Below are 11,561 nucleotides of genomic sequence, written 5' to 3'. Positions count from 1 at the left end.
GGGGGTAGACAGACGGAGAGGTGGATGAATGGACGGATGAATAGATGGGTGGGTAGACAGATGGACGAGGAAGAGCTGTCTAGTCTTCATCCCCCATTCTTATGCGCCTGCTGTGCTTCATGTGTAGTGCAAAGGGCTTTGCTGACTGTGACCCTAATAATGGAGGTCTCCTCTTAACCGTGTGGAGACCTGTGAGCTGAACAGAATTGAAGTGAATAGGCTGATGGGCAAATGGCTTTGGGATCTCTTTGGAAATTGTCCCTTCTGTGGCCTTCCCACAGTCACACTTTCTTCCACTAGCTCTGAAAATCTGTATAGTTATGACAGCCTCCTCCAATAGCATCAGAAGTGGGGGCTGGGCATCTCACCTTCCCTGTGGGGTCTTAAGGCAGCCCCTGGGGAGGATGGGGGAGGTGAAGGCTTTGCTCCTCCTGATCGGGTGGGAAAATCTCTGCCTCTAACTCAGCATAGTTACTGTATGGAGTCAGCCACTGGCAGGACCCACATAGGGTGCCAGGCATAAAGGAATTGCTGCTGTGGCTGCTTGTGACAGCACATGATTTGAGGGCTGACTGCGTGCCAGCTGGTGGTCGCAGTATGGCCCTCATGACCCGCCTACCGTCCGAGGCAGCTACTACTATCACTCCCATTTTAAAGATCTGGACACCGAGGTTCAGGGAGCTAAAGAAACTTGCCAGCTAGAAAGCACTGGAGTAGGGATTGGTCCAGGGTCTGGGCTCTTAACCGTTGCATGGTGCCCAGGAACCTACAGCAAGGATGATGTCGGGAATTCCACGGCTGAATTGGGGGGCTGGAGATGGAGTAAGGCCAGATCCCCCAAATCACCATACAGGCCTTCTCCCCTCCAGCTGTTCATTATGGGATGTGGGCTGTTACCATCATGGGGTGGAATTGGCTGGGAATGGAGAAGTCAACAGCGGGTTGAGGGGACATCCATAGATCCTCGAGGTAAGTTCTCTCTGGATCAGGCTTGGGGTGCCACCTGGCTGGCTCCTCAGGGGGCACCTCGATGTCTGCAGTAGGATTCGTCTCTCTCCTGGGGGTGGAGACTCTGGCCCCAGGGAATAGATACCTTCCCCCCTCCCACCACCTGCCCCCAGAAACTGAGGCCCAGGGAGGTGGAGTCAGGTGTCCCAAGCCACGCTAGTGGAGGCGACAGAGGTGGGATTCCGACCCAGTGGACCTTGTCCACACCTGGTGCGCCTGGCTGCTTCACTGGGTGGGGGATATGCGCCAGCCATGGTGCCCCTTGGCCTGTACCTTCTCCGGGTGGAAGAGGATATTCCCGAGGCCCTGCAGGCTGGACACACGGACCTCGGGGCTGGAGTCCCTGAGCCCTTGCACCAGCACGGTCAGGGCGGCCTGCTTGGGAAGCACCTCCAGCAGGGCAGGGCTGTAGAGGAACTGGGGTGGCCCCGAGGAGGGTAGGCAGGTCAGGCCCAGCACCGTCTCTTGGGGAGCCTGCCTCCAAATCTGGGGTGGTGGCTCCAGGACCAGGGTCTGGCTGGGGGTCTCAGGGAGGGCCCTGGGTACCTTGGTTAACAAGTATTTAAAGGCTACCTGATTTAACCCTTCAATGTACGGCTGGGGAAACTGAGGCTGAGAGAGAGGAAGGGACTTGCCTGAGGTCACAGGGCACCAGGGTCTAGAGCCCCCACGGAGGGTGGCCCAGACAATCCTGCCAGTGGGGTGGGAGCCTCACGAGGTTTGACTTGGGTTCCCCTGCTGGAGTCAGTTGTGGAAATGGCGCGCCCACCCCCAAACTGCCACCGCCCAGCGCTCACAGGTGCAGAGCTGGCCACACCCAGTGCTTGTCCGGTTCTAACCATTCCCTTTCAGCTTGACAGGGGACCCCTGAGCCACACAAGGGCGGTACAGGATGAAATTTGAGCCTGGACCCGCCTGAGTCTACACACTGTGCCCCTTCAACCCTGCAGGGGCCATGCCAGGGAGGGAAGAGTGGAGACGCAGGTCCCCCAAGGCTGCAGGCTGAGGGGGGCCTGAGAGGTGGGGTACCCAGCAAGGAGCCCCAGATGGCCGACACCCCCACAGGGCCAGAAGCAGGAAGCGGGGTGGTCTGCCTGGGCGGCCTCCCCTAGTCAGGGTAGGACCGATGTGAGGAGGCTGGAGGCTGGGGCTCAGGCTGGCTGAGGGTCCCCCACTCTGCCTGTGGCTGCGCCCGTACCTCAGTGAGGATGAGGATGGCTGCCTTCCTCTCCCGCTCCTGTGGGCTCTGCAGGCTGGGCAGCAGCCGGCTGAGCACCGCCTCCATCTGCCTGCAGTGGTTCTGCACCATGGCCCTGGGGGGCAGGGCTGAGCTCGCCATCACTGCCCGGAGTCCACTTTCCTGTCGCCACCCAACCCAGCTGGAGCCGGGTGGCCAGGAGGGCCCGATGTGGCAGGCACATGTCTCCTGAGCCTGTTCCTGCTCCCTCCACACCCACAGGCTACCCACTTGTGCCAGGCTTGGGCTGGACATGGGGGAGACAGAGAGGCACAGCCCTGGTCCCCAGGAGGTCTCGGGCCAGGGTGGGGCTCTGAGTGCATGTGCCTGTGCCCAGTGCAGGAGGCTTACACCTTCACATGCCTGAGAGCTACCATGTGCACGTGTGTGAATCCATGGGGTCCTCCTCACAGGCAGGCCCTGGGGGGCTGCGAGTGGCTCTGGAGGCCTGCGGCCCCATCACTGTGGTCCGTACACCCAGCCCCGTGGATGGGTGGTGGCCTGAGCAGGCCCCCCCAACACTGTACCTGGCAAGGAGACCCACGCCCTGCGGGTAGGTGTGCATGCTGGTGAAGAGCTCCCAGGCACCCTGAAGCTCCAGGTGGGCAAACTCGTGCCAGTGCCCCGTGGTGGACAGCAGGCTCTTCAGTGCCTCCAGTGATGTGCTATGGCCAAGCAGACCACAGGTGGTCACCTGGGCCACCCTGCCCCTGGAAAGAGCCCCGCCGCCCCAGACAGAAAGGTGCATCTGGTGCCTGTCTTGGTTCCGGTGCCTGGCATCATCGAGGCCTCCCGGGGCCTGCTCTTTCCTGCCCTGTGTAATGTCAAGGCCTAGGATATGGCGGGGGCTGTGCAGCCATGGGAGGAACGTGAGCCCATCAGACTCCGGGCCTCGTCTGGGCGAGAGGCTGGAGGATGCCCTTCCAGGGAGGGGGAGAGACCAGGCTTTAAGGCAGAGCTCACTATTGGTTTGGCACATGGCGATTGTGAGGTGCCTTTGGAGCACCTTAGAGGGGACAGCGATTGCGCCCACGGCTGGATATACAGGGCTGGAGCTCAGGACAGGCTGGAGAGAGAGTTGCGGAGCTATCTGGGGGTCTGTGGTTTCCCATGTCACAGGGTGGAGAGGGTCCAGGCTGAGCCTTGAGGGACGGTGACATTTAAATATGGGTGAAGAATACTGAGGGTAGCATCTGGGGAGGGAGGAGGAGCTGGCGGAATGGGGCATCATGGAAGCCCAGAGAAGAGTCCACTCGCCACTCCTGAGACCCCTCTGCCCTCAGAGGACATGGAGAAACCAGGCTGCACGGCCCATGCGTGTGTGCTGAGAAAGAACGGCAGACACGGTGTGTGGTGTAACCGTAGCTTGGCAGCTACTGGGTGCCTGCAAGGGGGCTCGCCTGCACCATCTCAGGTGTCCATTTATTGTCACCCTCCTTCAATAGAGAAGGAAGCAGTCCAGAGAGGTGACTGTCCTGTCTGGATCACACAGCCTGGCCAAGAGTGGCAGAAGTGGAGTCAAGCCAGACCCCTGGTTCCAAACCTGCACAACGACGTCACTGTCACAGGTACAGGGCTGCCCCAGGCTCTAAGTGTGGTCCCAGGACACAGGTAGAGCACCTGGGAATGAGGCCTGGGGCCTGGCCAAGAGTGGCAGAAGTGGAGTCAAGCCAGACCCCTGGTTCCAAACCTGCACAACGATGTCACTGTCACAGGTACAGGGCTGCCCCAGGCTCTAAGTGTGGTCCCAGGACACAGGTAGAGCACCTGGGAATGAGGCCTGGGAAAAGCAAGGTGGCCCTGGCTTGCTGGCCCTCTCACCGTTCCTGGCCATCCCTTGCCTGGTCGCTGTGAGTGCCTCGCCCAGATGTGCGAGCCTGCCCCGCCCGGCATGAGGCTGTCAGCTCGGACCAGGCACGTTTCTGAGCAGATCTGCAGAACTGGCATCAAAGGATGAAATGCCATTCCCTGAAAGTCCCTGATGGTGCCAATCCAAATGCCAGCTGGCTTGTCATCTCGCCCCAAGCTGTGTCAAGAAAGAGGCAGCGTTTTCCAGGTCACTGGTCTAGCTACAGAAGGGGACTCGGGGGGCAGTGCTGTTCTGTTTGCTCTGCGAGGACTCCAGGAGCGTCTGGTCCTGTGGCACCTCTGGCTTCATTGAGATTGCCCGTCCTCATGATAGCCTCGTCACTGCAGCCACACCAGGGCATTTGGAAAGATGGCGTTTGGCTCCTGGGGTGATCACACCCCCCTGCAGAGCCCTAAAACCTAAAACTTGAAACCACCCCCAGCCCAGACCCCCAGCAAGGCCCAGGGACACATGCCAGAAATCCACAGGCAGCCCTGAGACTGATGATGACGGAGACCCTGGAGTCTGTGCCCTGTCATGGCAGGACCGTCTTCTGCTCTTCCTGGTCCCAAGGCTATGGCCTTCCTTCAGCCTTCCAGCAATGGCTGCCCTGTGCCCACCAAATCCCCTTTCCTTGCTCTGGCCGCAGAGAGGGCAAAGCTTCCTCAGAAAGAGGCCGGCCAGACCCCAGCCTCACACCCCCCAGCCCAGCGGGTCCACAAAGTCTCCCTCCCCTCCCCCACTATTGCCTCCTCCTTCCGGTTTTACTTTTATTTTTAATTGTAAAATATACGACACATAAAATTTGCCATTTTAACATTTTAAAGTGTACAGTTCAGTGGCGTTAAGCACATTCAGTGTTGTGCAGCCATCACCCCCGTCGGTCTCCAGAACTTTCTCATCTTCCCAGACTAAAAGTCTGTCCCCATTAAACACCAGCTCCCCGTCCTCTCCCCCAGCCCCCAACAAGCACCATCCCGCTTCCTGTCCCTGTGGATGTGACTCCCACAGGGACTGCACACAGGTGGACTCCTACAGCATTTGTCCTCCTGTGATGGGCTTATTCCACTGAGCACAGTGTCCTCAAAATTCATCCACGTTGTAGCAGGTGTCGGAATTTCCTTCCTTTTTAAAGCTGAATCGTATTCCGTCGCAGGGATGGACCACACTGGTGTTTGCGTTCACCGTCGAGGGACATGTGGGTGGCTTCCCCTGTGGCTGTGGTGAATAGTGCTGCGGTGGACACGGGCGTGCAGTAGCTCTTCGGGACCTGCTTTCAGTCCTTCTGGTGTATAGCTGGGGGTGGGATTGCGGGTCACACGCAATTGGGTGTTTAATTTTCTGAGGAAGCTCCAGACCGTTCTGCACAGTAGCTGCACCGTCTCGCGTGCCCGCCAACAGTGCACAAAGGTCCCAGTCGCTCTTCATCCCTGTCAACATTTGTTATTTTCCAGGGGTGTGAGGCTCCTTCTCTTCCTTCTATCACAGGCCTTTGTCCCCTTGGCCCGGGAGACAGAGGCAAACATTGAGGACGAGAAGAGGGTGAGGACAGGGAGTGTCTTTGAACTAAAGAGAAATGAGGTGCCCCATGAAAATTAAGTGGATGAGAAGAGAGGAGTGGGAGGTCCTTTGAGGAAGACCCCACTGAGAACTGACCCGTGCAGCCAAAGTCTAAAGAAAGGGGCTTCAATAGTCAGGGGAGGAGAGGAAAGGAAAGGACCTGTCTCCAGCCCTCCCAGGGGAGGCTGCCCCGTCCAGACCCCACTCACTGGTCCCAGGGGCCAGCCCAGCTGCACAGAATCCTTGGAGGCCCAGGACTAGTTTCAAGACTCGCCTGGCTGCCACCCAGTGTCCTGTGCCAGCCCCAGCCTGCTGGGGCACCCACGGAGACAGCAGGCTACTCAGCAGTGGGTGGCCAGATCCCTCTCTGCCCCTCTGTTCCCCCTTGATGGTGCCACTTCGGCCTAGCCCATGGCATCAGACCCTGGACCACCGTGATACACCTGGGTGATGCTGCCCTCTGGGGCCCTGGGGAGTGGCTGCCAGCCTCCCCACTGTCCTGACAGCTTGCCCATATGGCTTGTCAGTGTGGCTGCTGTTTGGTCTGACCCGAGCCTGGGCCCCTTTGGGGTGGCACCAGGTACCAGCCCTGTAGTTTTCCTCCAGGAAAGGCAGGCCCAGGCCCCATGCTGGCTGGACAGAGGCGTGGGGGCCAGGCCTGGCCAATCAGAGCCTCACGTGCCCCTGTGGCCAGGGTGATTGGTTCAGGGTGGGCATGTGACCCAAACTGGGCCAATCAGAGCCAATGGACTGTGCCCAAGGTGAGAGTTTCTCATCTCCCAGCTGTTGGGGCCACCTCCGTTGTGGAGAGAACTGAGGCGTCGGGGTGAGAGCCTAGAGGTGGGGGGATGAGACTGCCACAGTTTGACACAGCCATCCAGCTGGACCTGAGCAGAAGGCCACCCCAGGGCCTGAGAGGGAGAGACAGACAGACACCTGCTGTGAGGGGGAGCCCCAGAGAGACAGACATTCTTGCTGTGTGGGGTAGCCCCAAGTGAGACGGACAGACGTCCCTGCTCCCCAGAACCTTGCATTCGGTGGGGTGGGCAGTAAACCAGGTAAAAGGCACAGGTAACAGATTTTGGATGGTGGTGGCGCTGTGGGAGAGTGACGCAGGGAGCGGGCGGGAGGCAGGTGGGGGCTGCTATTTAGAGAGGGAGGCTGGGGAGGCCTCGGTGCAGGGACAGGTGAGCAGAGAGTGCAGGAGCGGGTGTCTGGGGCTTCAGGGCATTGCAGGAGGGAGGGGAGCAGGCGCATCATTGCTCGCTGCTTTCTTCCAGCCCTCCCGTGTTCTGGAGGAGAGCATTTTATTAGCTAATTAGGGAAGATTCATGCATTTTGCTGGTTGACCTGAATAAAAAGGAACTTTATACACATTCGGATTCAGAGGCAATATGGGAAGAAGTGTCGTTTTCTCAGTGACGTGCCTGGGGGAGAGTTGTTAAAGCTGAGGAACTGCGTGGGGCACGTCATGATACAGACAAATGAAAACAGTTGCCCCAGTGGGTTTTCAAGACTTGCTTATTGACTTTTGGAAATACGACCTAGTGTAAAGGGCAGACGAAGGCAGCTGCCTTGCTGCAGCCCGGGTCTGGCAGGTGGGGCGTGGTGGCGGCTCCCACTCGGGTCTGTCCACCCTCGGCAGCCAGGGCTGGGCAGCCATCCGTGATGGCAGTATAAAAAACATGCCAGGGTGCAGTGACATGCCCAAGGGGACCCAGAAGGGTGTCTGCCTCCAGGGACTTTATGCACAATGGTCAGGTGGCCCTTGCTGTCTAGCTCAGCTCCATATGGACATGCTGTGTGGAAAAAACATGCCAGGGTGCAGTGACATGCCCAAGGGGACCCAGAAGGGTGTCTGCCTCCAGGAACTTTATGCACAATGGTCAGGTGGCCCTTGCTGTCTAGCTCAGCTCCATATGGACATGCTGTGTGCTTCAGGGAAGCCTCTGACCCTCTCTGAGCCTCAGTTGCCTCATCTGTAAAATGGGGAAGATGACATTCATCTCCAGAACCCCTGCAAGGAGTGTACTGGGTAAGATGTGGTAGCGTGCTATGTGGGTACTTGATGGGTGCCATCCACGTGGGGTCCCTGCATGGCAGCAGTGCTGAGAGTCTCAGCTGCCAAGCGCCCCCAGGTGATGAGAAATGGGCTAGGCACCTGCCCTGTCGGTGCTGCCCTAGCCATGGACGGTGTTTGTGATCCTGCCTGTTGTGGGTTGAATTATGTCCTCCCTATAAAAGATACGTTGAAGTCTTAAGCCCCGGTACTTGTGAATGTGACCTTATTTGGAAATAGGGTCTTTGCAGATGTTATCAAGTTAAGATGCAGTCATTAGGGTGGACGCTAATCCAATGACTAGTGTGCTTATATGAAGGGGAAACAGACACAGGTACACAGGGAGAAGGCCGTGTGACAGGGGGGCAGAGACAGAGTGACACAGCTGCAAGCCGAGGAGTGCCAGGTACTGCCAGGAGACACCAGAAGCCGGAGGAAGCAAGGACGTATCTCTCCTACAGGGCTCAGAGACGTGTGGCCCTGCTGGCACTTGACTTTGGACAATGGGTCCCTGTTGCTCTAGGCCACCCAGTCTGCGGCACTGTATTACTCAGCCCTGGGTGGCTGACTCACTGGCTTTGCCCTGGGCATCCCTGTGGGCTGCTGTGCACGTCTGACTAGGCCAGGACGCCTGTGGGGCCGCTGGTCTTACCTCTGGGGGCCGGGCATGGCCCCCTCCTGGGCCTGCTGCTCTGGCTGGGGCTCCATGGGCAGGTTCAGCTCCAGGACGTAGTGCATCTGGGTGAGCAGGGCCAGGAGGAGCTCGGGGTAGGCCTCCTGCACGGCCACCTTGAACTCTCGGGCGAACTGCAGCTTGTGTAGCGTGTTCATGGCCTGTTGGGGGCAGGAGGGGCCAGGAGTGCTGACCCACTGTCTGCAAAACCCGCATCCAACCGAGCCTCTCCTTCCCTGCTCAAAAGCTTCCAGGACCAAGGCTGAGTGTCCAGACGTTGTCCCTCCCTTCCACCTCTGCAGCCTCAGCCCAGCCCTCTCTGGACCCACCACGCTGGTCTCCCTGTTGCTGGCAGCCTGGTGCCCCTGGCCTCCTCCCTGCATCCCCGCAGACCTCCCACCACGACCCCAGGGACGCCTCCCTGACCCACCAGTTTCCCCAATGCCTTCTGTGCTCTGCACTTAGTTACTGTCTGAGGTGTCACCCTGAAGGCAGGTTCCAGCTGCTGTGGGTCCTGCTGTGTCACACAGCAGGGGCCTTGTGTGTGAGTGCACTGACAACAGTCCCTAGGCCTGGAGGCCTGCCATGCCTGAAGAGGCATTTAGTCCAGAATGTTCTCAGAATGCGGGAATAGCACTTGCCAGTGATGACAAGGGGAGGGCAGGAGCCAGGAGCACAGTGTGATTTTGGGGAGGTGGGGCTGACCCCATGCTACTGGGTGGTCTCCTGACAGGGGGTGCTCTCTGCTTGGGGTCTGGCATCAGCCCAGGGTGGAGGCATTGGGGGAGGGGCTGAGTGCCAGGTAAAGAGGGAGCACCTGGGCTCATGGGGGAAGCTGGAGGTGGGGTTCCTACGTGCAGGTGGGGGCTAGGAGGCTTTGAGTCTTTTCACCCCCTTCCCTCTGCCTGAACCCGGCCCCTGGAGCCTGTCCTCTCCAAGGCTGTCCTGCACCAGTCCTGGCACACAGCAGATGACTGAGTCACCTTCTAGCCCTTCAGGGCTGATGTACTGTCCTGATTTACAGAGAAGGGCCCAGAGCCCTTGGCCAGGTCGTGGGGAGCCGGGCTGGGATCCAGGGCCTGGGCGGTCAGCCCCAAGCTGGGGCCTCTTTCCTCCAGGTGGGGTTGGGCTGGGCTTCCGCAGCCTGGAAATGGCCGTCCCCCCTCCCCTGGCACATAGTGGGAACTTGACCAAATGCACTCAGGAAGCCAGGACTGGCCTGGGGTCCAGGGGTGGTTCTGGAGACTCACGGCCAGCGAGCGCAGGTAGGTCTTCTCCTTGGGGTGGGGGCTGCCATCACTGGCCCCAGCGGGCAGGGGCCGCTCCTGCAGCCAGGCCAGCAGCATGGACAGCACCAGGTGGCTCACAGGTTGCTCGGCCCCCAGGGCTCTCCATAGCCGGAAGGCGTGGCTGTGGGCAGGGAGGGCCGTGAGTGCAGTGCTGCAACTTGGCCGCCGTGACCAGGGCCTGGGAGCCCTCCCAGGGGAAGGCCAGGGGGTGGATGAGAGTGTGGTGGGTGGAGGGGAAGGGCACGAGGGTGGGGCAGGATGGGAGTGGGCCAGCTACCCTGGTCCCTGCTCCTGGTCTCTCGTCCACACCGGCCTCTTCCTGGGTCTTCCCTCCATGACTCTCTGCACCAAGCTGGAGTTTTCCTACTCTGTCCCTGTCTCCTCACTGCTTGTCACCTTCCATGGCTCTCAAGTGCTGCAGGACAGAGCCCTAGCTGGCACTCAGAGCTATCACTCTGACCCCTTGGCTCTGACCTCCAGCCCTGCCTGCCTTCCCCTTCCTCTCCTGCCTCTGGCCTCCTGCGTGCTGGCCTTTGTGCTTGGAGCACTCTTCGTCCCCTGGCTGAACCCCATTCAGTCTTCAGGGCTCACCATGAAGCCACCTCCTTGACTACTTCCTCCTAATTCTGGGCTTGCTGAGGTCCAGCTCTCTCAGACCCAACCTGATTCAAATCAGGGGTAACCACTAGTATGTGCACAGAGCTTCACAGTTTATACAGTGTCCTTGTGTCCCTTTTGCAGATGGGGAGACTAAGGGCTGGAGAGAGAGGCTTGCCCTGATTGAGGCCCTGCCTTGTAGCCAGGTAGTGGGGACTGGAGAGCAGGCCTTCCCGGTCCTATTGCCTTTCCACCTGGTTCAATGGCATGACCCTGTGTGGCCTGGGGGAGGGACAGGACATCAGGGTGGCCTGAGATGTCAGTGACCATGATAGCCCTCTGTTTTCTGCCCTAAACGGTCTTTCGGTCTGAATGTTGGGTGGAAGGGGCTCGAGGGGTAGGAGGGGCCCTGGGGTGAGGAGGCAGGGGTTGGGGTGGCTGAGTGAGCTCCCACTCCCAGCTTTAAAACAGACCCAAGGGGCCCACTCTTGAGGCCCTGGAGAAGCCACTTCAGTCCTGTTTGACCCTTGGCTGGGTGGACACAACAGCTCAGAGGACTGCAGGAGATTCTAAAGTATAGTCACCATTCACCTGGAAATAGTGGGCTCTGGAGTCAGAGGGGCCTGGGCTCAAAGCCCTGCTCTGTCCCATGCTGGCTGTGTGACCTTAGGCCAGTCACTTAACCCCTCTGGGCCTCAGATTCCCGACTGCAGAATTGGGGGGCAATGCCTGCCTCAAGAGGCTTAAGGGAGAGGATTCTCCACAGGAGCATGAGTGCCCAGAGGGTGACTGTCTCTACCGTGCTCCCTGTGAATATCTGTCACTCAGCTGGCACCTGTGTGCTGAGCACTGTCATGTGCAGACAATGTCCCAGGAGACCAAATGGTGGCAGGATCAGAAAAAAACCCTGGCCTCATGGAAGAGACAGCCGAGAGGGGGACATGGGCAGCAGACATGGGAATGTCAGATGCTAAGTGCTGCCAACAAGAATGCAGCAGGGGAGGGGAAGAGTGGGCAGGGGGAACGTGTTTGGAGTGCTTTCACTTTTAAATAGGGCAGCTGGGGATGCCTTTCTAAGTAGGGGACACTTGGGCAAAGACCTGAGGATGTAAGGAGACAGCCACACAGCTGTGTGTGTGTGGGAAACTCCTGGACAGAGAGCGCTGAGACAGTTGCATTCTTGGCGTGTTCAAGGGACAGAAAGGCCAGTATCACTGGGGTGGAGTGGGTGTGGGGGAGAGGAGAGGAGGACAGTGGGATTGTGGCACCCACGTCATGACCTTGTGAGC

At 59.1% G+C, this 11,561-nt stretch overlaps 1 protein-coding gene across 1 annotated transcript in view; it reads right to left on the bottom strand.

Moving 5' to 3' along the window:
* MROH5 (maestro heat-like repeat family member 5) overlaps window positions 1-11,561 on the bottom strand; it is a gene marked incomplete at its 5' end in the record, with an annotated part of 57,974 nt that overhangs the window by 3,645 nt on the left and 42,768 nt on the right. Inside the window, 5 exon segments of the mRNA XM_008588030.1 lie at window positions 1,282-1,425; window positions 2,207-2,321; window positions 2,773-2,910; window positions 8,366-8,547; window positions 9,637-9,796. Coding sequence (XP_008586252.1) covers window positions 1,282-1,425; window positions 2,207-2,321; window positions 2,773-2,910; window positions 8,366-8,547; window positions 9,637-9,796 — 739 coding nt within the window.

Source organism: Galeopterus variegatus, unplaced genomic scaffold (genome assembly GCF_000696425.1).
Source record: "Galeopterus variegatus unplaced genomic scaffold, G_variegatus-3.0.2 Scaffold4637, whole genome shotgun sequence".
In the NCBI taxonomy this organism is placed as follows: domain Eukaryota; kingdom Metazoa; phylum Chordata; class Mammalia; order Dermoptera; family Cynocephalidae; genus Galeopterus; species Galeopterus variegatus.
Note: the sequence above shows the minus strand (reverse complement) of the source record. Positions and strands in the feature narration are given on the sequence as shown.